We start from the raw sequence: 27,465 nt of genomic DNA on the forward strand, positions 1-27,465 counted from the left end.
GGCATGGTTAGCATGCCTTGGCACGGAGATGTGGCTGGCATGGTTTTCCATTGGCACAGTGGTGCGGCTGGCATGGTTGGCATGCCTTGGCGCGGTAGCATGAGAATTAGGGTTTTTTCCGCCGAACACGACTCATGTAAAAAAAAAAGGTACCCCGGTAATTCTTACGTAGGCATGATGATTGATTCAATAAATGTGATAATGGTCATAGTGATGTCATGTTGGATGTACAGTTTTACGATTTTAACCCTAAACTTAAAACCACCATCAACATTAAGTCCCCTGCTTAGCTCAGAACAGGAGCATTGTTGTGAGGTAAGCATAAGATGGTGACAGGATAGGACAAAAAATTGAAACAACAAGTCATGATAAGATGGTCAGGAAAGTCCGACTAACCTTTTTCGAGAGGTAAAGAGAGTTTGTACTTCCTGTGTTGGCGACCTTGCATAAATTGTACTGGTGGTGCAGACCGTGGAGTGGTGAGATGAAAATTGCCGGCTTAGTCTGTACATGCATCACCTTGGCTGGGTTAGGGAAAATCGTGACGCTGGTTTGGCGAGTTTGTTGGTGTTGGTGCGACAAGTCATGGCGCGGCACGATGGCTCAAGGCATGACACGGTTTGGTGAGGCTAACCATGCGCGGCTGGCGGTGCAAGGCATGACACGGTTTGGTGACGCAAAGAATGCGCGGGCGGCTTGGAATGTGGTGTCCAAGGCATAGCGCGGTGGTCTTGGCATGGTGATTTTTCTTCGCGGGCCCGGTTGCCTCTTTTCCTTATTCGACTCAAATAGGAAGTTCTTTCCTTATTCAAACTCCCAAGTATCACGCCTATAAAAGGAGGGACGGCCTCTCCTTTTATTTCACACCTATATATTTTTTTTTATTCTGGTCGTGTGTTAACAGTAAAGCGGACGAGCGAATTCCAGGTATGTCTCCCAACACTTCCTCTTTAACTTGCTTTTTTCTTTGTGTTAATGCAAACCCTAGCTGTAGGCGTACTTTTTCATGAACTTGTAAAAATATTTTCCTTCTGCGTTGGAATGAATCCTAGCCGTAGGTATGCTTTGCACGAACTTGTAGTAATATTTAGGTACCGTAGTGACGTTGGCAGCCTCAATTACCGTGCAAAGTAGGCATGCATGAGCGGGTAATTGTCATTCCTTTCCCGTGAAAACCTAGCTTCTAAGGTTTACACCCTTTTTCCTGGTGTGGCCGTGTGTATGGTTCCCGTGGTGGGGCGCGCCTCCTCGGCCGGGCGCAAATTTCCCGCTGCAGGGTACGACCCTGGCACGTGGTGGTGATACATGGTCTGTCAGTCCGCATTTCTTTGCCTATGCGCATTATGACTTTGAAAAATATTGGCTTGCGTCCAGGATGGATCTCCTGTGTTTGATAAAATAATTTCCATGCACTTTCCGTAATGATTTCTCTTCGTATTGTTCCATTGTAGTTATTTCGAAGGTGGAAGTAGCGTGAGAGAATTTTCGTTAAGATGTCATTTGAGAAAAGTTCTGCCGTACCGAAAGATGTTGGTAATTCCAATCCAAACATAGATGATGACTTCTTTACAACATCCTCCACGATTAGGAGAAATCATCCCAAGTACGTGTCGATTCTTCTGACTGGTCCTGAAAGTGAAGGAGACGCCCGGTCGGTTCGGCCAGGAGGTGTAATAAGGTTTTGTCTTCAGAGGAAAGAGTATCATGCTTCTCTTATTGAATTTAAAATCTCTGTGAGTCCGTTGCGTCCCTTTGAGAAATGGATGCGATTCATGATGAGCCAGGAATGTGTAAAAGCCAATTTGACCAAGGCGCAGATCATTGATGCTGTCGCGGCTTCCGCAGTGCTTCAAATTAGAAAAGATATTCCAGGCTTGGTTGCTTTTATTTCCAGATGGTGTCCAGACACTCACATAGCCATATGCAGGTGGGGTGAAATGACTATCTCCTTAGGGAGCGTGGCCGTGTTGCTGAACCTTCCTGTGATAGGAAACCTCGATGTCAAATTGTCTGCAGATGAAGAAGAAATGCGTGCCGTTCTGGTTGTGAAATCAAAAGGATTCGTTCGGAAAGAAAACGAGACGAGGTGCTTCTATGGCTGGTGGGTGTCTCAGTGTTTTCCCGATGAGTTAGAGCCGAATCAGAAGAATAGTACGCTTCATGTCGCGGCGTTCTTGGTTCTTTGGTTATCCAGAGATGTTTTCGATGACGGCTCGGGTAAGAAGGAAACAAGACATGAACTTATCAAGTTTGCTATAAAATTGGCAAAAGGTGTCATTCTCCCTATTGGCGGCTTGTTTTTTGGTTCTTTATACACACACTTGGATCAGCTGGTCGCAGATATGTGCCCTTCAAATGGTGACATGAAAGTGGATTCGTATATTCATGCCGCCTTTCTCCAAGTGTGGCTGTGGGAGCACTTCGAAAGGTATGCTCCAAAACCGTTGGCCGCAATTCCCGAGTCTTGGGGTGGCTCTAGAATACTGCGCTGGTCGAATAGGCACCCAACGATTGGTTCAAACCTGGTTGGATTTCTTGACAACTCGCATACGGTCAATTTTCGTCCATGGGCTCCGGTGTATGCGTCCATAACTAAGATCAGTACCTTTGATCCTGCTCCGAGCATGTCTTTGTCTTCTGATAAAGAGGATATGAGTGTTGGAGAGATGGTGTTCATGCGAAGCTGCACGCCCGGTCATGTGCCGTCTTTCTTTCGAGGATCTTGCAAAGTAGTCTCCTACAATATCGATAGGGCGGCTCGGCATATGGGTTTTGACCAAGGGGTCCCACTTGTTCGTCATCCGGTTGTTCCAGAAGTCTCGTTGCCAACTGTTCTCGATGCTACTGTTTCCTTCTTGCGGAACGAAATCCATCAACAACCTCCAAATATAACATATTTTGGCAGGATGAGTTTCTCGTTTTCCATGGATTCGTGAATGATGTGATAGAAAACCGTCGCGGTAAGCCTTCTCCTGCGGTTTTAACGGAGCATCCACAGCTGAGGGATCCTTCTTCTCCCAAGCGAAAATCCGTTAGCCCGAATGCGGATAGTCCCTAAGTGAAGGAGCGAAGATCTAAAAGCCATGCAGATGGTTCCCAGTCAGTTTCGACAGCCTTACCGACTTTCAGTTCGTCCAATATGCGGGTACGTATGATTTTCCTCTTGACTTTAGTGGGATCGTGTATACCCCTATTTCTTTTCTGAATATCCCTCTTTGTATCTTGCCTAGGGTCTCAGCAGCGTGAACGCCTTTACCAAACTTGCAAGTAGTGAGAAAACATCGCTTCTTGAGAAGGAAGGTGGCGGTGCTAAGCCTATCCATGGTGATGGGGAACCCGAGAAGGATGAAAGTTCAGAGTCCAGTAATGGCGAGAGTAGTTCTTCCGACAACAGTGGTGAATCTTCCTCTAGTCGGTCTGAAAGCGAATCAGTGAGTCTCTGTTTTTTCTTCTTTCCCATCTTCCTTTCTCTTTGGAAAATATCTAATCCGTGATATCATAGGGGGAAGCCGTTTCTGAAGACGACCCTGAGACGGAGACTGGTGGAGATACAGCTTTGTCTCCAACTGTGGCAGCCGCACCGGGCGACCTTGAAATGGATGTTGATCGAGAAAACGTCATTGTGACTCAGACAACGGAGAGTACTCCAGTGGCCGCAGGTGCAATTGTCGTTAGGGATCCCTTGCCGGTCGCTGATGCAGTCGCGGGCACCGCTGTCAACCCTCCATATATGGTTCCTTATCCGGATCATGTGTTGATTGGCGGATTTAGCGTGCCATCCAAACACGCGGCGCTATACACTAAGATATGGGAAAGCTACGAACATATCGTCACGACCAAGAAAATCACTAGTCGATTTGCGTTGGTTAAGCGTGTGGAGGAAGCTTTGTCTTCGATTAACGATATGTGCAACGTGACCGGTCATACTGTTTCTGAGGATGTAGTCTCGAGCTGGAGGCTCCATCATGACGTGTGTGTAAACTTCGAGTTCAATGTTCCATGGTTCGTTGAAGGTCTCTCTGAGGTTGAAAAGTTACTGGCCGAAACAGTCGAAAGTCCTTCTGCGGATATGGTGAAGAAGCAGGAAGCGGAATTCGAAAAGTTGTCTAGGAAGTTGAAGTTGAAGAGGGCGGATCTCCAAAGCACGAAGAAGGCTTTCGCTAGGAAGAGCAAGCCATTGTTGAAAAACTTTCCTTGGACGCATTTGTATCTTCTAAACTTCTTATTTTAGGTTTTTTTTTTAAAGGAAAATGAAACGCGTAGTTTATGGTTTTGATTTCCAGAGTTTTTGGGTTGGTTGACAAATGTTACCCCGAGGGTTTTGAATTAATTATTTAGAATGAATCGTTTTAGAATAATGATGTTTTGGTTATGAATATAAGTGTCATGAGTACCCCAGGAGAGTCATGGAATTGTGAATGTTGTGCGATAGAAGAAAGCATGAAGCACGGGAAAATATTGCTATTGGTTTTTATTTCCCCTGTGAAGACTTTAGGTAGTAGACCATGTATTTTTTCTAGCAAGACTTACTCGGTTTTTCGTATCTTCTGGTGAAGAGGAATCTCCCGGATGTAAGACCGAGTTTTGTGGGAAACATCGTCGTGACTGTGGAAAGTTCCCAGTCATTCCTTGTCGTGTCGCTGATCCCTGGTCGGATCGTTTGCTTCTAACCCTTCGGAAGTCCCCAGTCGTCCCTTGCCGTGTTACGACTGGTAATCGAGCCGCCTGGTAGCTGAGTCGTCGATTCCTGGGCGGATCGTTTGATTCTACTGTCCTGACGTCTGGGTCGAGGTATGAGATCGAGGATTTAAAACTGACGCCGTGACCGAAAGATCAATCTTCCACTGTGGTCGCCAATTGTTTGAGGGTGAAAACGGTTTCTGTTGATTTTGGTAATTTCAGGTGTGTGGGAGAGAAACGAATTTAAACCTTAAACAATGTACTGCAAGGGAGTACTTTAGATTCGAGAGATCAATCTGTACAAATCCGGCCTAAACCAAGAAATGGACATTCCAGACTTGCTTCGGTCACAAAGTGAAGGAGAAGGGTTGGTTTTTGGGAGGGAAGCGAAGAAAGTGTTGAGACCAGAATAGTTGATTCTGGAAGAGTAGTTGTTTGACTTGTATCAGAAAGTGAAAGCTAACAGATGGGAAAGCTAACAAGTGATTTCTGAGTGTTGTCTGCTCCTGACCAAAACTTGTCGTTCGGTGGAAATAGGTAATGCCTATTTATACAAGTCGAAGTGAAACGTACTATGGTCTCATTAAGAAATGGAAAACGGGTGAGTAAATGGGAGGAGGTGGTAACCGGTAACGCCTGGAATTGATGTTCCATAAAAGAAAGCGTTTCACCATTACTCCCTGTATTTACTAACCGCCTCATCCTTATCATACTTTCTTATAAACCGCCAAAACAATACCCAATGAGCATCCCCCAGTTTGTGACATGCGTTGATGTCTCGAATGTTTTCATGGAAAACATGTAGCATGTTTGTTGTCGTCTGGAAAGTCGAGTTTGGGAGACTTGCCGGCTCGGTGAACTTCGACGGTCGAGATTTTGCATCTTAAGAGGAAAGGTAGCCGTTGATTATTGCAACCCTTCGTTTGGTATCCAGTGGCATGAAACATGCTCGACATGGCTTTAATATGGCCTGGTTTAGGCGCGGCCAAAAGTTAGGGTTTTGGCTTTGTTTAGGCGCGACCAAACTACGGCCAAAAGTTGCCATGCGTTAGATGGTAACCTTGGACGGTTAAGATCTGCATCTTAGATGAGAAGGTGGTTGTTGATCATTGCATTCCTTCTTTTTGGCATCCGCATAGGGAAGGCCAGTATGGCGTGGCGCGGCAAGGTGGTTGGCATACCATTGGTACATGTGGCATGGCATGCCTTGGCGCGGTTTGGCGTGGCCAAAAATAGGGTTTTGGGCCAAAGGTTACCATGCGTTGTCTGGCGACCTTGGACGGCTAGGATTTGCATCTAGGATTGAAGGGTGGTCGTTGATCGTCGCACACCTTCGTTTTGGTAGCCGCATAGGGAAGGCCGGCATGGTATGGCGCGGCAAGGTGGTTGGCATGCCATTGGAACATGTGGCATGGCATTCCTTGGCGTGGTTTGGCGTGGCCAAAACAAGGGTTTTGGGCCAAAGGTTACCATGCGTTGTCTGGCGACCTTGGACGGCTAGGATTTGCATCTAGGATTGAAGGGTGGTCGTTGATCGTCGCACGCCTTCGTTTTGGTAGTCACATAGGGAAGGCCGGTATGGCGTGGCTCGACAAGGTGGTTAGCAATCCATTGGCACATGTGGCATGACATGCCTTGGCGCGGTTTGGCGTTGCCAAAACTAGGGTTTTGGGTCAAAGGTTACCATGCATTGTCTGGCAACCTTGGACGGCTAGGATTTGCATTTAGGATTGAAGGGTGGCCGTCGATTTTCGCACACCTTCGTTTTGGTAGCCGCATAGGGAAGGCCGATATGGCGTGGCACGGAAAGGTGGTTGGCATGCCATTGGCACATGTGGTATGGCATGCCTTGGCGAGGTTTGGCGTGGCCAAAACTAGGGTTTTGGGCCAAAGGTTACCATGCGTTGTCTGGCGACCTTGGAAGGCTAGGATTTTCATCTAGGATTGAAGGGTGGACGTTGATCGTCGCACGCCTTCGTTTTGGTAGCCGCATAGGGAAGGTCGGCATGGTAGGGCCAAGGCAAATGGTGCGTACGGCTTGGCATAGTGGGGCCAAGGGTTTGGACGGCTTGGCATGGTGGGGGCAATGCAGAATGGTGCGAACGGCTTGGCATAGTGGGGCCAAGGCAGAATGGTGCGGACGGCTTGGCATAGCGGGGCCAAGGCAGAATGGTGCGGGTGGCTTGGCATAGTTGGGCCAAGGGTTTGGACGGCTTGGCATGTTAGGGCTAAGGCAAGGTGCGGTTGGCTTGGAATGGTGGGTCCAAGGGTTTGGTATCCCATTGGCGCATGGTGCGGCTAGCATGGCTAGGGCCAAGGGTTTGGCATGCCATTGGCGCATGGTGCGGCCAGCATGGCTAGGGCCAAGGCAAAGTGCGGTTGGATTGACATGGTGGGGCCAAGGGTTTGACATGCCATTGGCGCATGATGCGGCCAACATGGTTAGGGACAAGGGTTTGGCATGCCATTGGCGCATGGTGCGTCCAGCATGGCTGACATGCCTTGTTGCGGTAAACGTGGCTGGCATGGTTTGTCATTGGCACAGTGGAGCGGCTGGAATGGTTTGCCATTGGCACAGTGGTGCGGCTGGCATGGTTGGCATGCCTTGGCGCGAAGATGTGGCTGGCGTGGTTTGCCATTTGCATAGCGGTGCGGCTCGCATGGTTGGCATGCCTTGGCGCGGAGATGTGGATGGCATGGTTTGCTATTGGCACAGCGGTGCGGCTCGCATGGTTGGCATGCCTTGGCGCGGAGATGTGGCTGACATGGTTTTCCATTGGCACAGTGGTGCGGCTGGCATGGTTGGCATGCCTTGGCGCGGAGATGTGGCTGGCATGGTTTGCCATTGGAACAGTGGTGCGGCTGACATGGTTGGCATTCCTTGGCGCGGAGATGTGGCTGGCATGGTTTGCCATTGGCACAGTGGTGCGGATGGCATGTCTTGGCGCGCAGATGTGGCTGGAATGGTTTGCCATTGGTACAGCGGTGCGGCTGGCATGGTTGACATGCCTTGGCGCGGAGATGTGGATGACATGGTTTGACATTGGCACAGTGGTACGGCTGGCATGGTTGGCATGCCTTGGCGCGGAGATGTGGCTGGCATGGTTTGCCATTGGCACAGTGGTAAGCATAATAATGGTTGGCATGCCTTGGCGCGGTAGCATGACAATTAGGGTTTTGCCGTGGAACACGACCCATGTAAAAAAAAGGTACCCCGATAATTCTTACGTAGGCGTGCTGATTTATTCAATAAATGTGCTAATGGTCATAGTGCCGTCATGTCGGATGTACAGTTTTACGATTTTAACCCTAAAATTAAAACCACCATCAACAACTGCGCACTTGATTCCCTTAGCTGATCTCACCCACAACCAAGAGTTTCTACAACCCAAAGTCGAAGACTTTGATAAACAAATCTGTATCACACAGAAAAGTCTACAAGGATAGATAAATATGTCTCTCACAGATAAACCTAAAAGTTTTGTTCTGTCTTTTGATAAAAATCAAGGTGAACAAGAACCAATTGATAAACTAGACTTATATTCCTAAAGGACAGCTTAGTATTATCAATCACCTCACAATAATCTAAATCGTATGGTAGCGAAACTAGATATTGCGGAATCACAAACGATGAGACGAAGATGTTTGTGATTTATTTTTATCTTGCTCTATCGGAGATATAATCTCAAGTCAATTATTTAACTGAACTCGTACGATAGAAAATGGCAACATCAGATCGCTCAACTACAAGAAAATTAGTTTCGTCTGGCTTCACAATCCCAATGAAGTCTTTCAATCGTTAATCGACAGGGTCTCGAGAAGAAACCTACGATTAAAGGAGAATAGACTCTAGCAAACCAACTAGTATCACAAAGAAAGTGTGGGGATAGTTTTGCACAGTTGCTAGACGTCTCCTTGTATAGTTTTCAAATCAGGGTTTGCAATCTAGGTTACCTTGGTAACAAAGCATTCAATAATCACTGTTAGATGAAAAACCATATTTATCCAAGATAATATCTTTCAACCGTTAGATCGATACTTAGCTTGTCACACACAAATGAAATGCATTCATTTAGGTTTGAGTAACCGTACCTAAACGTGTACATTTGTTGGTTAACAAATGGTTGACTAATGGTTAGCCATATGAGTGCTTTCATATTAACCGTATTCATCTTTCTCATAACTAGTTCAAATGACTCATAAGAACTAGTTCAAGAGTTGTTCAATTGCTTAGGTCTTTATACATAGACACAATTGAAACAAAATCAGTTTGATTCAATTGAATAATTCATGAACAATATACCTACGGTTTTCGAAGATTGCATTTTTTATAATTACCATGAACTACCTATTTGATAAATAACTACCTTGGGTAAGCGTACGGGTATGCGTACCTTAGCTACAAGATTTTGAGTTGGTTTTAGTTTCCAAACTCAGCAGACTTTTTCGGGTGAAAAAGTTCCGCCGGTACGCGTACAGGTACGCGTACCTAAGGTGACTGGTTTTTGAGTTTGTAAACTTCAAACTAAGCAGAATTTCACGGACGTGAATTTCCTCCAGTACGCGTGCCCAACCTGTCTCCTTCACCAATACCGCATGCATACATATGCACACACTTGGTTTCCGGCACATGGATTTATACTCTAATGTGAGAACACACTATATGCTTACATCCATAGGTGGTTACATATTCTCAACTCCACATTTCAATCATTGAAACATTCTTCTATAATGTTATAACAATCGTTAGACATAAAGAATCGATTATCGTCATCAAAGCTATTTTCAAGATTGAAACGTCATCATGACTTTTGTCACAGGTAAAGATGAAGATGGTTAAAGCAAAAGCTTACCAACACGTATTTCGAGAAAAAGATAGGCGAGTAAACTCGGCTCGAAATAGCAAATGTATATGTATGAAAACTATTATACTTATGCGACTTTTGTCTCAAGAGTAGGAGATAGAGTAGATAGACTTTTGAGTGACAAGATGAGTTCAAGTATCCACATACCTTTTGGTCGGATGAAGTTCCACTGGTTCCTTGAGTAGTTCTTCGTCTTTGCGAGATAATCCCCATGGAGTCTGGAGCTCAACTATTCCTAACTATCCTAGACCGAGACTTAGTCATAAGTATACTATAAATCAAGACATATAGTTTTGATCACTAATATTGACAGACATGCTTGAGATAGCAACGCATGCGAGTTCGACCGAGCAATGCTCTAACATTTTGGATTAGGACGATTTTTACCTCATACACATTCAATCCATAAGATAATGGATTTCAAATTTAGCACCTGAAGGATTGGATACCGTTGATCCAGTGGATATTTATGATTATAACTATAAAACAGAAAAGAAAATAACAAAATTACTTCAATAATGACCAATAAAAATAAAGGAAAAAAAAATAAAAATGACCTAATCTCTCCTCTCAAGCTCGAGCGTGAAAGTTTGATGGAAGAAAATAATGAGGACATATGTATACTGTTATCTAACGATACGGATGTCCAACGAAATTTCAAGACTACACTCGCACCCAATCAAAAATCTATTGGATCTCAAAAATTACATCTGCATCCAGTCCATCAGTGAACCGGTTAGACACCCATCCGCAAAAGTGCGGGATGGGCCCATTCAGGTCCACGGATTCGGGACAAATACTCAGCCTGACTCATAGATATTATATATAATAACCATTTTTTTTACACCACTCCGTTTTGGAGGGGGCCATATATGATTACTAAATCTATCTTGCTTACACTTATAAGGGGTGTCCTAAAGTGCATAAATGACCAAGATACCCTTTACCTATTCTAATCAGCAACCAAAACAAAATCAAAATCATATCATTACCTAGCAGAAATTTTGAGTTTGAAAAAAAAACAATCATCTTCTTCTCTTTATCCCTTTTTCAACCGTTACTACACTTACAGATGAAGAACTCAAAGAACACTTCGGCTTAGAAATTTTTTTCTTCCTAACCGAACTCATAAGTTCGGTTGACTCATAAATTTTTTTTCTTAACCGAACTCCTCTCTGTAAAGGAAAATGTTGGGTTCGGTTGAGTCGCAACTTTTTTTTTCTTAACTGAACTCCTCTCTATATAAGCAAATGTTGAGTTCGGTTAAGTCGATATTTTGTCTACTAAACCAAACTGAAAGTTCGGCTAAATAGTCAACTTTGCGAACACGCCGAACAAATATCTTCCAGAGTTCGGCGCGGAAAAGGTATCCGAACATAATGCTCAGGCGGTGAAAACTCCATTAAAGCCAAGTTCGGCTACCCGCGTTAACTGAAAAATTAGCCGAACTACACTTGCAGATAAGTTCGGCTACCTGTTCTTTAGATATTGTAACCGAACTCTTTTAACCTAACCAAAATGAATTTGTAAATTTTTTATTTTTGAGAATATTTTGACCAATTCAAGCATCATTAACTTAATTTGAAGTATCCATGGGTACCCAAAACATCATACTTTGGTTGTGGCTCATGAAAAAAAGATCTAACTTTTTTTTCCATAACCCTCTTCTTCTTCTTCCCCCTCTCAATAATTATTCTTTTAAACAAAAATCAACTAATTAATTTAATCATTAATCATTAATTAACTTAACTTAACTTAACTCGCTAATCATTGTACTTACTTAATTAAAAAGGATAATTTTGACATTGAGGTAAAAATTTGGATAAGATATGTTTTACTTTACTTCCAAATGACCTACTAAAAGAAATCATGGTCCCCTTCCAAAATGGAGTGGTGCCCAAAAAGAACAGTTCAATTTACTGCAGATCGTTTGTTTTAGGATGGGTGGAATGTCGAGGCCCACTTTTTAGCCCACGCACGTTACGCAAACGAAACAGTCTCAACAGATAACTTGCCCCTCGTGGTCGATGAATTAATAGGGTTTCGTATCGTGTCCGAGAACCAAACTATTGCTTCTTTTTAACTCTTCATCAAAACGAAAAACCTAATTCAAAGATAATAATGGAACAACAACATTCCTGTTGGGAAAAGTTTTTGCGCCGATCTGGAGCTGCACTGTTCACAATACCTATGGAAGATTTAAACAGCAAAGCTGATGATTTTCTTAGCAAAGTTGAAGAACTAAGAGTGTTAGGTGAAGGTATCGAGTCCAATTTGAGGATTGGAATTGGGTTTTTGGGTTTAACTTTATTGTGCGGGATTTATCTGATGGTGAATACTGGGAAGACGAAGACCAGGGTAACTAGGGTCACAAAGTACAAAGATGAAAGCAGAGTCGGGGCTCTGGAATCATATGTGTTGGTGAAAACCGATTTGACAGACTTACCTCCTCCCTCTGAGGGTTCTGGTAATTATGTCCGAAAATAAAATACAAAATCTCTATATTGATCAAATGTTGTATACTTGCAACAAATTAACAACAAGAGATGATATAAATGGCGGAAGAAATGAGTTTAGCAATTCCTAAATCAAAGACTCAGGCCAATCCGGCTGTAAACAGCGCAATCAATACTTAGTTCATTAATATCTCATAAAACAGATAAGGGTTTTCTACAGCATGTAACCAATCCCGAACCCTAGAAAGACACAATGGATGAATGACACGTGACGACAATCAAATGGACATGACTGATTGTATTAAGGCAGTCGACAATTGGATAGGGGCATCCTAGTTCTAGCCGTTATAGCTTAAGTATGCAACATTGCCTCCCCCTGAGAAGCATCCATGTCCTCAAGGATGAATCTTGGGTAGTGTGTTCTGATATTGGTGATGGCCTCTCATTTCGCATTCTCTGGTGATGAATTGGTCCACTGGATTAGTACCTGTCGTGTCGGTTTGTTGCCAATCAGTACAGTCCTATGCTGCAACACCTTTTCAGGAATCATAATTATATCACCATGAAGATCCACCACTGGCACAGTAGGAGAAGGAATACTCTGAACACCAATGTGTTTCTTCAGTTGAGAGACATGGAATACTGAGTGTATGCATGAATGAGAAGGTAACTCCAGCTTGTAAGCTACTTGGCCAATTTTCTGCAATACAACAAATGGTCCATAGTATTTTTCAAAGAGTTCAAAATTTCTTCTAACTGCAACAGATGCATGCCTGTAAGGTTTTAGTTTAAGGTACACTAGATCACCCACATTGAAGGTTCTTTCAACTCTAGTGGTGTCTGCATACAACTTCATCCTTTCTTGAGCTCTGTGGAGTGACTCCTTAAGTATGTCCAGCATGGTAGCTCTGTCTTTAAGATAAGTTTCAACAGCTGCTACAGATGTGGTGGCAGAAGATGGGAATGCCATATGAGGTGGTACATAGCCATAAAGAGCTTGAAAAGGGACATTATTAAGCCTCTGTGGAAACTGGTGTTATACCACCATTCAGCAAGTGAAATCCAGTGACTCCATTGGCTAGGTTTGTGACCAGTGATGCATCTCAAATAGTTTTCTAAGCAAGCATTGACCCTCTCAGTTTGGCCATCTGTTTGTGGGTGATAAGTTGTGCTTAAGTTCAAGCTAGTGCCTAGAGACTTTAATAAGTCTTGCCAAAAATTGCTTGTAAACACCTTATCTCTGTCAGATATAATTGAAGATGGTAACCCATGAAGTTTGAATACCTGATTAAGAAATGCCTTGGCCACAGATGCAGCTGTATAAGGGTGTTATAGAGCAATGAAATGTGCATACTTGGTGAGTCTGTCCACAATGACCAAAATCACACTCTTCTTGTCACTGATAGGGAGTCCCTCAATAAAATCCATAGTAATGTGATGCCAAGAGTGATCTGGAACAGGAAGAGGTTGGAGAATACCAGCATGAGTGGTTGAATCACTCTTATTTCTTTGACATATATCACAGTGGGACACAAAAAGTAGGACATCCTTCTTCATGCCTGGCCAATAGAAATGTTGTTTGGCTCTCACATAAGTAGCTTGGATGCTTGAATGACCACCTACATTGGAGGCATGTAAAGAGGCCAAAACCTTTGTACTTATGTCATGACCAGAACCAAGATGGATTCTAGTTTTATATCTCAAAATGCCTTCAAGAATGGTAAAGTGGGGAGTGGAGTCTGGATGGAGTAGTAATTGGGAGGTGAGCTGCTGGGCTTTAGAATCAGTTTCATAGCTTAGTAACACTTCATGCATCCATGCTGGGGTAGAGAGTGACAAGGAATTGCAGTGTGCAAGAGGAGATGGAATTCTGGAAAGAGCATCAGCCACTACATTGTCAGACCCCTTTTTGTACTGGATATCATAATCAAAGCCAAATAGTTTAATGAGCCATTTTTGTTGAAGAGTGGTTATTATCTTCTGATTGAGGAAGTACTGAATGCTTTGATGATCAGTCTTGATGATGAATTTCTTATCCTGTAGATAATACCTCCATCTTTGTACTGCCATGACAATTGCTAAAAACCCCTTCTCATAAGTGGACAATGACTGAGCTCTTGGGCCCAAGGGTTTGCTGAAATAAGAAATTGGTTTATTGTCTTGAAGTAAAACAACTCCAATGCAAGCATCACTGGCATCACTATCAACCACAAATTGTTTAGTAAAATTTGGTAGAGCTAATATTGGGGTTTGAGTCATTGCTTCCTTAAGTTTATTGAACGCAGTAGTAGCTTATTGATTCCAGATGAATGAATTCTTCTTGAGTAAATCAGTTAATGGTTTACTAATGGCTCCATATCCTCTTACAAACTTCCTATAATATCCAGTAAGGCCAAGAAATACTCTGAGTTCCTTAATAGTTGTATGAGTTGGCCATTGTATCATACAAGAAATTTTATTAGGTTCTGCAGACACTCCTTCAGCTGTAATAATATGTCCCAAATACTCCAAAGAATGTTGACCAAAACAACACTTAAACTGCTTGGCAAATAGTTGATGATGTCTGAGGAGAGAAAAAACCAACCTGAGATGTTCCAAATGCTCAGATAAACTAGAGATGTAAATGAGGATATCATCAAAGAACACTAGAACAAATTTTTTGAGAAATGGTTGAAATATTTCATTCATAAGTGCCTGGGATGTAGCAGGGGCATTGGTAAGCCCAAAAGTAATAACTTTGAATTCATAATGACCTTGATGTGTTCTAAATGCAGTTTTGAAAATGTCCAAATCATTGACTGATTTGAAAATAGCCAGCTCTAAGATCAATTTTTGTGAAAATAACTGCACCTTTTAGCTCATCTAACAACTCATCAATAATGGGTATAGGGAACTTGTCTTTGATAGTAATGTTATTGAGTTTCCTATAGTCTACACAAAACCTCCAAGAACCATCTTTCTTTTTCACCAAGAGTATAGGTGAAGAAAATGGGATGTGGCTGGGCTGAATAATTCCAGAATTCAACATCTCTTGAACTAGTTGTTCTACCACTGATTTTTGGGTGTATGGGCATCTGTAAGCCCTTTGGTTGACAAGAGTAGAATTTGGTTGTAAAGGAATTGTGTGATCTAGACTCCTTTTAGGTGGCAGGGTAGTAGGTTCTTGAAAAGTATCATTGAACTCTTGTAGTAAGGGTAGAAGAGGTGCTGGAGGGGAAGTGGGTGTTGATGTTGTAGAGATAGAATATAAATGACCCACAACACCATGAGTAGGGTTGGAAAAGAACCTCTTAGCTTCTGATGCACTCATCATGTATAATGTATTGTCTTGGGTAACTCCTTGTAAGGTGATCTTCTTATTGTGGTATTTAAAGGTAATACCGAGTTTAGAGAAGTTAAAAACCACATCACCTAACTTTCTCAGCCAATCTACTCCCAAGATGATATCACAACCTCCCAAAGGTAAAATTCTTAGATCCTCTACAAATTTGTGCCCTTGCATACTCCAGGAAAGCTGAGAACATATGCAGTGCTGCTTGTTTTGTCTCCATTAGAAATAGTGACTAACATAGGAGCAGTAGGAGTAATAGTACATTGAAGTGTAGAAGCTAAAGTGGTATCAATGAAACTAGTGGTACTACCAGAGTCAATTAGAATTGATACCTTTTGCTTGTTGAGGATGCCAGGGATTCTTATGGTATCACCTGTAACAGTGCCAGTTAGAGCATGCAGGGATATCTCAACATCATAGTGGAGTGGAGACTCAACAACTTCCTCAAAAACTTTCTCCTCATCTTCAGTATCATGTTTCTCAGAATTTCCCATTTGGAGCATGACGATTTTTTGTTTACCCTTGCAAAAATGGCCTGGCCTATAAACTGCATCACAATTGTAACATAAACGTTGGTCTCTTCTCTTCTGCATTTCTTCTGGAGTTAGTCGCTTAATGGTAGGATTTGTAGAATGAGATTTGGATGGAGAAGGAGAAAAAGATTTTGGTGTTATTGATGCAGATTTAGGTGAAGTAAGAATTGGTTTAGGAGGAAATTTGGGCGAGAGAAATGGTCTGTTGTACTGAAAAGAAGTATTAAATGATCTGGTGAATAGTTTAGTAGCAGTAGATGCAATATTGACTTTATGCTCTTGCAATCTAGATAATGAAAAGGCTTCTGATAAAGTCTCTGGGTGAAACATAGATATATATTTACCAATTTCCTCCTTTAAACCACTCAGAAAACTCATAATAAATAAGTTTCAGTAAGAGTTGGATTCATATTTAGCATCAAAGCTTTTAGAGATTCAAATTCCTCATAATAATCATCTACTGTTGATCTTTGAATAAGTTTGTGAAAGCTACCTACAAAATTTTCCTCAATGGGGTTTTCAAAGCGAGCACAAATATGAAAAGATAATTCAGACCATGTAATGCGAGTCCTATTGACTTGAAAATTGAGAAACCACGTTTCAACTTTATCTTCCAAGTAGATCGAAGCAATATTTACCTTCAAGTGCTCTTCTGTATCGTTGATTTTGAAATATCTTTCACTCTTTTGGATCCAGCTCCTTGGATTATCACCATCGAATCTGGGGAAATCCAACTTGGGTATACGGTTGTGATGATAATGGAAAGGAGGTGTAGTATGTTGATTGAAGATATGAGCAGTCTGATTTTCATATTCTGAGAACTAGAAGGTTTCTCAGTCTGATTTTGAAGAAAATTGGAGCGTTCAAGTAGTTGCATAAGGTTATCAAACTTTGTAGTTAAAGCATCTACTGAACCACCGAGATCTGTAAGTTTAGTGTGAAGAACATCATGAGATCCTTTCAATTTTTCAACCTCAGCTTCAACTTCCTTCAGAGTCATGGTGAAAAGAAAATTGGATGAATTTTGAGTGGAAAAAACGGCTTTGATGCCAATTATTGTATACTTACAACAAATTAACAACAAGAGATGATAAAAATGATGGAAGAAATGAATTTAACAATTCTTAAATCAAAGATTCAGGCCAATCTGGCTGTAAACAGCGCAGCCAATACTTAGTTCATTAATATCTCATAAAACAGATAAGGGTTTTCTACAGCATTTAACCAATCCCGAACCCTAGAGAGACACAATGGATGAATGACACGTGACGACAATCAAATGGACATGACTGATTGTATTAAGGCAGTCGACAATTGGATAGGGGCAGCCTACTTCTAGCCGCTATAGCTTAATTATGCAACATCAAAATTTGTTTTTGCAAGCAAACAATTATATTAGAGTGTTGGTTTCATCTCATCGGTTGTTTTGTTTACCTAGGTGTTTTATGTCTTTCTTAGAAACCACAAAGGTTATTGTTATTATTCATGTTTCCGATGTATATATTAGTCGTAAATAGTAAACAATGAGACAATGAAATCAACCTTAGTTAATCTACATATGATTTGGACGTTGAGATACATGCATGCATGATAACACGACGTTTTGGACCCTACATCGTAATGTCAACGGCTATGGAGTTGACTATATAGGAATCCATATTATTGGAACATTCTCTATGTTTTCTTGTATCTTTTTTTTTGTCTTGAATTGTTGAAAACCTTAAATCAAAGCAAAAGCCTTAGGTGATGAGTTAGTTCTTCTAAAATTAAGGAACCCAAGATCAATGAGAAGCCAATTGATTTGAGTTTGCACAAGCAGCAGCTATGTCTAAGCTTCCAGAAGATGTAATCATCAATATACTTTTGAGGTTACCGGTGAAGTCAATATTACGATTCAGGTGCGTATGCAAGCGATGGCTTAAGTTATTTAGTGATCATACTTTTATTAAACTGCACTTCGATATTGCTACTGAAAATGAAAATTTAAGACTTATGGTTAGTGGGGAAAACATGTATTCTATAAATTTCGATTCAGTATTTCATAAGGTTGTGAAAATCGATTATCCGTTCAAATCAAGAAATTGGGGGATGTCTGTAGTGGGTTCTTGCAATGGGTTGCTCTGTATAGCCAATATTGCACAGACCATTTGCATTTGGAACCCATCAACAAAAATGCACAAAGAAATACCATCATTACCTACTCAATTTCTGCCCTATTATCGTGACATTCGTGGAATCAAACTTGGGTTTGGCTACGATTCTCATGATGAGGAGTACAAATTTGTAAGAATTTTGGATATTGGTGTTAAAGGTTCTATAGCCGAGGTCTACGCAGAGGGTTCAAATACATGGAAACAGGATCAGCTCATACCTTACAGCTTTACTTATGGAAATGCATTTGGGGTTCTTATGAATGAAACACTTCACTGGATAGCATATCATTGTTCTGGATCAGAAACTCGGAGACTTATACTCTCATTCAGTATTAGTGATGAATCATATGGGGAGCTGCCACTGCCCGAAAATGTGAATGATGATCTGTTCCGCATTACGGTTGGTGCATTGGAGGCGGACCTTTGCATAATTGATTATTGTGTTTGTATGTTAAGTGTTGACGTATGGGTAATGAAGGATTATGGAGTAAACGGTTCTTGGAGTAAATTACATACGATTCCCTTACAAGCAGCTACGCCATCTATGGTTGGCTTGAAGCTTTTGCATTCCTTTAATAATGGCGAAATTTTACTCAAGAGGGATAAGAATACCTTACTTTTATATCATCCACAGTACAATGAGACAAAAATTGTGAAGATCCGTGGCGTTCCTGATGGACTATATGATATAATGACTTTCGTAGGGAGCCTATTTTCAGTTAACTCGGGCAATTGTTTGGTGCAAGATCGAATTGAAATTGTTGCTGCTGAACCAAGAAAGAAGCCGAAAAACTTCATAAAAGGTAAGAATATATCTTTCATATAAGCTCCATTATATTAGTGACATTCACAATGTTATGTTAATCCTTGTTTCATTCATTTGTCAGGGTTGATGTCCATCTTCAAGTGTTTCAGTGGGTGATGAAAATATTGAAGATGTTTAGCTGGGAGGTATACCATTTGCCATAATCCTTGTTTGCCGTGTTTTTATTTTTGTCTACAATTTTCATGATCGGAGTTTTTGTCTACAATTTTGATGAATTATATACGACTTTACCATACTGTTTATTGAATGTAAGTTGAAGAGAAAAGCCAAGTGACAACAGTTCGAACTGCAGCAATTTCTATTTAAATGTCTAATGCGAATAAGAATTGTACTCTAAATATACACAATACTTTCATCATATAGAGCAAAGATTGGTCCGGATTTCTGCAAGGACAAATCTAAAATTTGTTTTTTGTCTCTCGTGCCTCTAGCACAAGGATACGTAATTAGTACTTTTAATAAGTTGGTAAACTCGCATTTTGAAAAGATTATTGTTATGCAAAGATTAGAAGCTAATATGGATAAATACCTGTTACCCCATCTAAATATAAATGGAATCTAGTGTCTTCATTTGTCTCAATGTCCTTTGTTGGTATGCATAAGATGTTATGCAGTCAATATTGGATCTGCATAAGATGTTATGCAGTTAACTAAAACAGATTAAAGAAGAAACACAGTTTAACGTGGTTCGGCTATAGCCTACGTCCACAGGAGAAGAATGATTAGGGTTTCTTATTATCAATGGAGGTTTTACAAGAAGTGTATATATATATATATATATCCTATACATGCCACATATTCGTATAGATAGCAACATATCTAGAGAATATTTTCTTGCAGTGTAAGTCAATCATAAATAGAGAAACCAAATATTCTCCTTTGTTCCAACACTCCCCCTCAAGTTGGTGCGAAGATATCAATGGAGCCCAACTTGGATAGAATTCCATTGAATTGCTTGACGGGTAAACCCTTAGTAAAAACATCTGCCAGTTGTTGATGACTACGAACGAAGGGAGTGCATATTACTTTGGCCAATACCTTCTCTCTAACAAAATGACAATCCACTTCTATGTGCTTTGTACGCTCATGAAAGGTGGGATTTGATGCGATTTGTATCGCTGCTTGATTGTCACAAAACATCTTAGCTGGCTGAGGTGACAGAAAACCCAAATCTTTAAGTAATGCTCGCAGCCAAACAATCTCACAAGTTGTTGAAGCCATGGCTCTGTATTCTGCTTCAGCACTTGATCGAGAAACAACATTTTGTTTCTTGCTTCTCCATGTAACCAGATTACCACCAAAGAATATGCAGTACCCTGTTGTTGATTTACGATCAACTGGACATCCAGCATAATCAGCATCTGAATATGCTGTTATACAGTAGCTAGAAATTGAATAGGCTTCATTCTTTGTCATCAAAACTCCTCTTCCTGGTGATCCTTTTAAATACTGTAGAATCCTAGTTACTGCATTTAGATGTTTAACACGAGGTGTATGCATATAACGACTGACTAAGCTTATTGCATGTGCTATGTCAGGTCTGGTAACAGTGAGATAAATTAACTTTCCTACTAACCTTTGATATGACCCAATATCACTTAACACATCACCATCATTATCAAGTTTGTTGCCAATTTCTGTAGGAGTATCACAAGGCTTTACTCCCATTTTTCCTGTAGCCTTCAGCAGGTCCAACACATATTTTCTTTGATTCAGAAAAATACCCTTCTTTGAGTAAGCAACTTCTAATCCCAGGAAATACTTCAGTATCCCTAAATCCTTGATGTCAAATCTGGAATGAAGCATTGCTTTAAGATTTCTAATTTCTTGTTGATTGTCTCCTGTAATCACAAGGTCATCAACATACACTAGAACTATAGTTATACCAAGATTACTTCTTTTAATAAACAAGGAAGAATCGACAAAGATCCTTTTGAACTTATTCTGGATGAGTACTGAACTTAGCTTTGCATACCATGCACGTGGTGATTGCTTTAAACCATATATTGCCTTCTTAAGTTTGCAAACCATATTGCTCTCTCCTTCTCGAAGGTGTCCAGGTGGTATACTCATATATACCTCTTATTCTAGATCACCTTGTAAGAATGCATTCTTCACATCCATTTGAAAGAATTTCCAATCTTTATTAACTGCAAGAGACATGAGAACACAAAAAGTATTCATCTTTGCAACTGGTGCAAAGGTTTCTGTGTAGTCTTCTCCATATCTCTGAGTAAAACCTCTTGCCACTAATCTTGCCTTATAACGCTCAACAGTTCCATTACTTATGTATTTAATTTTGTACACCCACCTACATCCAACAGTCTTCTTCCCGGGAGGCAACTTGACAATACTGTATGTATTATTTACATCTAAGGCCCGTAACTCATTCTCCATTGATGCCCTCCATTTTGGATTAGACTTTTCTTCATTGTAGTTTCTAGGTTCTTGATGACTAGATATAGCACTTAGAAATGCAGAGTGTGAAGAACCTACATGATCATAAGTTAAATGTGCTTGTATAGGATACGCAGCGGAATGATATGTAAAGAAGTCTTTGTATTTCTCTGGAGCCTTCTTCTCACGACTTGAGGTTCTGACAATTGGTACCACTTGTTAATGATCTTGTGGAACCATAACCTCAGATTCTGGAACTTGATGCGGCACATCTTGTAATCCTGTATTATCATCAGTAACACTAACATTATTGTCTGAAGCTTCTTCATGGACTGCTTCATTATGCACATCCAACACTGCATTAGGTAAGTCCACCAACTCTACCCCACCACCATTATCTCTGTGGGAATCTGTTGCAGTAGGTATCTCAGTAATAACTGGAAGTGGTGCCAAATCTGTGTAACACTCCCCCTGAGACCGACTGCCAGAATCACACTGAAAGTAAGCCACTGCTTCATCAAATACAACATCACGAGAAATCTGTAGCTTTCTAGTGGGTGGATGATAACAAATATAACCTTTCTTTGTAGATGAATAACCAAAGAACACACATTTAGTTTCCCGTGAATCCAGTTTATCACGATGCTTTGCCTGTAAATGTACGTAACAGACACAACCGAAAACTCTGAGATGATAAATGCCAGGCTGATGACGTTTCAAAACCTCTAATGGAGATTTGAAATCAAGCACACGACTAGGCAGACGATTGATCAAATAAGTGGCCGTCAGAGAACCATGAGACCAGAATTTCTTTGGAACATGCATCTGAATCATAAGAGCACGAGTAGTTTCCAGAATATGACGTAGTTTCCGTTCAGCAACACCATTTTGCTGTGAAGTACCAACACAGCTAGTTTGATGGATAATACCATGACTGCGCAAATAACCTGGAAAAGTGCCTTTGACAAACTCAGTGCCATTATCTGATCTAAATATTTTGACCTGTGCATCAAATTGGTTGCGTATCATACAATGAAAATCCGCAAATACAGATGAAACTTCAGTTTTGGATTTGATTAAATAGATCCATGTAGCACGTGACCAATCATCTATAAAGATAACAAAATACTTATACCCATCATAAGCATCAATTGGAGCAGGTCCCCATAAATCAGAATGAATTAACTCAAAAGGCATTGTAGCACGAGTCACAGAATTAGGAAATGGAAAACGAGATTGTTTAGAAAACTGACAAACATCACAGACTTGAGTCTGGACAGAAAATGTGGGAAAAATCCTAGACAAAACACGACTAGAAGGATGTCCAAGTCTTTTATGATAAAGGAACTGCGGAGTAGATCTGTGAGTGAGACATGCCATGTCACTAGAACGTAACAGGTACAATCCATGAGAAAAGATGCCTCTACCAATCGTCTTCTTCGTCTTTCGATCCTGAAAGATGACCGAGGTAGGGGTAAATGTAACATCACAATTCAGAGAATTAGTGATTTGACCAACAGATAACAACTGAGTAGGAAACGATGGAACAACAAGTGCATTAGATGGCGGACAATCTGGAAAAAAATGCACTTTCCCACTTCCCATCATAGGAGCAGTAGATCCATTAGCAACTGACACATTTTTATGAGAGCTGCGAATAAATGCATGAACTGACGAAGGATCATTTGCCATATGATCTGTATCTCCTGAATCAATAATCCAAACTTGGCGGTTGGAAACATGCGTAGTAATAAAGGCTAGTAGGTTACCTGAAGTATGGTTGGCCTTGCGCTCAGTCTTATTACCCAACTGGTTAAAGAAATCCTTCAATTGGTCTATGGTAAAGGATGAATTGTCAGCTACAGCAGCTCGAGCAAGCTATTACATATTTCAGTATTGAGCATAAGTACTCATGGATCAAATAAAAAAAGTGACAAAACTCTGAATAAAACAGAATCAGAAGTTTCTATCAGTACGCCATATACGTACTGGCAGATCATATGAATTAAGTGAATAAAATCTATGAATAAAACATAATCAAAGCAGTTTTTTCAGTGTTCAATATATGTACTGTTGATTCATAGTAACCTAAAAATCAACAGATAAGTAAGGAATCTATGAATATAACAAAATCAAAAGAAGTGATAAGTCTATGAATAAAAAAAATAAAATCAAAGCATCTTATTTCCAGTATGCGATATATCTACTGTTGGATCAAACAACAAAAATCATTATTTAAACAAAAAATAAACAATAAACTAGGTTTTTTGTCAGTATAGCATATATATACTGATGGTTCATACACAAACAACCAAAAAAAACCTAAAACCAGCAAAATAAAACTATTATAATCATATCTAGTAACAAAATGAATAAAAAAAAACGTAATTATTCAGTATGCATATATTACTGCTGGATCAAACAACAACAAAAAAAATTATTTAAACAAAAACTAAACAATTAACTAGGTTTTTTGTCAGTACATCATATACAAACTGATAGTTCATACACAAAAACAACTGAAAAAACCTAAACCCAACAAAAGAAAACTAGTATAATCAGATCTGGTAACAGAATGAATAAAAAACGTAACTATTCATCTAGATCTGGATTATTTTCATGAAAATGAAGGAACACTTGATTAATCATGCATGCAAATTGGAAAACATAATCAAACATCAACTAATTAATGATTATATCTTGAAACCTTCGAATAAACATTACGAGAAGAAGATTAATAAGGAAAATCAACTTACCAAAGGCTAGAATCGATTTGGATTCTTGAATCGATCAAGATGTTCTAAAAATCTTCGTTTCCAAGCTTTATCCTAATACAAAAAACTAGAAATTAAAGAATGAAGAAAATGAATGAAGAAAAAACAAGATTTCCCGCATCAGTAGAGAAGAGGAGAGGGAGAGGGGGAGAGAGAGAGAGAGAAGCTGAATCTGAGAAGAAAAAGAATATGGAGAGAAATTGGCTTATGTTTTTGTTATATATAGTAAGGGCTATTTTGGGAATTCTAAAAATGCACATAATATTTACACACGTGTGCAGGATCTGGGCTTAAAAAATTAGGTCCATTTTTCTCTTTTCTTTTAATTATGCTCCTAAGCTTTAGTGGGTGGACCTGCCACTAACTAAGAACACTATAATATTACCTACAGGTAATTCCTACTAGAAACATATACGTTAACACGACGTTTTGAGCCCCTAAATCACAATGTCAACGGACTGTGTATGATTACCATTTCTTCTATCATATTTCGGAACATTCTTGTTGTTATCTTGTTCACATATCTTTCTTTGTTATGCACTGCTAAATCCTTAAATGAAAGCAAAATCCTTACCTCTAAAGTAACCGAAGATCAATGAGAAACCGCTTTGTTTTGAGTTTGCTCAACAAGGGAGATACGTCTAAACTTCCAGAAGATGTAATCATCAACATACTTGTGAGGTTACCAGCGAAGTCAATATTACGATTCAGGTGTGTATGCAAGCAATGGCTTAAATTAACTAGTGATCATAATTTTATTAAACTGCAATTCGAAATTGCTACTGAAAATGAAAACTTAAGACTTATGGTTGGTGGAAGAAACATGTATTCTATAAATTTAGGTTCAATATTTCATACAGTAAATCGCTCAAAAAAAATATTCCATAAGGAAGTTTTCGAGATCGATTACCCGTTCGAAGCTAGACATTGGGGGATGTCTGTAGTGGGTTCTTGCAACGGGTTGCTTTGTATAGCTAATATTGCACAGCAGATATGCATTTGGAACCCGTTAACAAACTTATACAAAGTAGTACCATCATTGTCTCTTGACATACTGGGCAATCATGGTAACATTCTTGGGTTCAAATATGGATTTTGCTATGATTTTCATGCCGAGGAGTACAAAATTGTAAGAATTATTGATATTGATGGTTATTTTTCTGTAATTGAGGTCTATGTAGAGGGATCGAATACATTTGAAGGATATAAACTCATACCTTATAGCTTTACTTTTGGAGATGTATTCGGGGTGCTTGTAAATGAAACTCTCCACTGGATACCAAATCATCGTTCTGGATCGCGGAGCCTTGTATTTTTACTCGGTATTAGGGATGAATCATTTGGGGAGCTGCCACTGCCCGAAAATGTGAATGATCTGTCGCGGGTTTCGATTGGTGTATTGGGTGGGGATCTTTGCTTAACTGATTATCGTCCTCGTTCGTGTAGTATTGATGTCTGGGTAATGAAGGACTATGGAGTAAGCAGTTGTTGGAGTAGATTACTAATGATACAATTACCATTAACTACGGCATGGCTATCATTGGCTGGCGTGAAGCTGCTCTATTCCTTTAAGAATGGCGAAATTCTACTCAGGAGGGATGCGAATACCTTACTATTATATCACCCGAAGGACGAGTAGTCTAGAATTGTGAAGATCCTTGGCATTCCTGATGGATCATATGATATAATGACTTTTATAGAGAGTCTATATTCAGTTAACTCGGGTAATTGTTTGGACAAAGATCGAATTGAAAGTCTAGCTACTGAACCAGGAAAGAACCCGAAAAAGAGTTTCTTTAGAGGTAAGAATATATCTTGCATATAAGTTTATTATCTTGGTGAACATTCACAATGCGATGTTAATCCTTGTTTCATTTTTCAGGGTTGAGATCCATCTTCAAGTGCAGTGGCGGCCCCAAAAAATACTATAATTATCGAGGGGGTCTAAATTTTACCTAATAAATATAGAGATTTAAGTGGACTGAATGTTAAATATTTGGTGAGCTACGCGCTGAATACATGATTATTTTTTTCTGATCCGTAAAGATAATTATATATGTAGAAATGTTACGTACAATAAGAGCAAGGGTTAGTCAACCCTTGTCTCTGCCACTGTTCATTTAAGTGGGTGGTGAAAAGCATGAAGACATTTATCTGGGAGGTTTGATTTGTCTTAATCCACAACTTTATGTTTCTGTTTTTATTTGTAAGCTAGAAAGCCAAGTGACAAGTATTCAATTGCAGCAATTTCTGTTGAAAGGTTTTTTATTTGTAGGTTAGACACAAGCCAAGTGACAACTATTCAATTGCAGCAATTTCTGTTGAAATTTTGCTAAGAAATGATATGATTGTACACTAGTCTAGGTGTTTATTTTTTTGGTTTACCGGCACTTCTTGTATATTCCTGTTTATACGTGCGGTGCATGTCAGTAACGTTAAAGACGCTGCACCTAAAGTAACACCTTCTCATTCAAAATTTAAATTCATTATTTTAGTTATGCGTTTATATGTGAATTAAAGTGTTTCAAGTTTCATGTCCATTTAAGCAACATATAAAAAGGATAGGTTGTTTCGATTTACTTTCAAATTATTATCTAACTTTATGGAGAAACAAAAATATATTGAAAAGTAAAAATTTAGTATTACTAGTTGTAGTATAAATAATTCAAAGAGTTGTCCGCATATATAAAATTTATCAAAATCCGATGTATAGTTTCTACTTCAAAGATATAGAAGTTTTAAAATAGTTATTATCATTTTTATTAAAATCGTATTTTTGTAAATGAATGAATTCAAGCGTAATTCCATTTCAATAAGTTATATGTACGTGTTACTAAAATGTGTATTTTTGTCTTTATTTTAATAAAAAAAGAATTTATTCATCAATTAAGATAGTAGAAGACAAGAAATAAGACGGGAGTCGGGCAACAGGCTGTGCTCCAATTCATTTTTGAATGACCATACCTAACCTATGAAAAAGGAGCTTCCAGATTCATTGAAAGCGGTGGAGAAATGAGAGAGAGTGTCAGAGAGAGAGAGGAGTTCCACCAGGAACATATTCAACAACACAAATTGATTCAAAAACCTTTGAATTCTCTACACAAAAACTAGGAGATCAAGACGGTTTCAAGATTATAGAAAGGGGAAACATGGCCTTAATTTCAGAATCATCTTCTCGGCTAACATTGCTTCATGGATGATTAGGGTGTTAAATGAAATCTTGACATCCAAAGCTGGTATAGGCAAATGGAAGAACAATGTTGGAAATTTTGCTTTTCTCATTGAAAGATTGAACAACTCCAGAGGAGAATTTATCAAAATCCATAGAACAGATGTGAGTAAAGCCTCAAGTAAAGCATTATTTATACCAAGAGGGCAAGATAAATATGGATGGGAGAGATTTAATGAGGTTTTCAACAAATTGATTGGGAAACCAAAATTTACTACACA

General features: G+C 39.8%; 2 protein-coding genes across 2 annotated transcripts; both read left to right on the forward strand.

Moving 5' to 3' along the window:
- The first annotated feature begins 17,689 nt into the window (after positions 1-17,689).
- LOC113361787 (F-box/kelch-repeat protein At3g06240-like) lies at positions 17,690-18,940 on the forward strand. The gene is made up of 2 exons (XM_026604913.1): positions 17,690-18,821; positions 18,906-18,940. The coding sequence occupies exons 1-2, from the start codon at positions 17,690-17,692 to the stop codon at positions 18,938-18,940; spliced, it is 1,167 nt and encodes a 388-aa protein (XP_026460698.1).
- Positions 18,941-24,949: 6,009 nt separating this feature from the next.
- On the forward strand, positions 24,950-25,654 carry LOC113361802 (F-box/kelch-repeat protein At3g06240-like). The gene has a single exon (XM_026604916.1). The coding sequence runs from the start codon at positions 24,950-24,952 to the stop codon at positions 25,652-25,654; it is 705 nt and encodes a 234-aa protein (XP_026460701.1).
- Positions 25,655-27,465: the final 1,811 nt, after the last annotated feature.

Source organism: Papaver somniferum, chromosome 1 (genome assembly GCF_003573695.1).
Source record: "Papaver somniferum cultivar HN1 chromosome 1, ASM357369v1, whole genome shotgun sequence".
Lineage (NCBI taxonomy): Eukaryota > Viridiplantae > Streptophyta > Magnoliopsida > Ranunculales > Papaveraceae > Papaver > Papaver somniferum.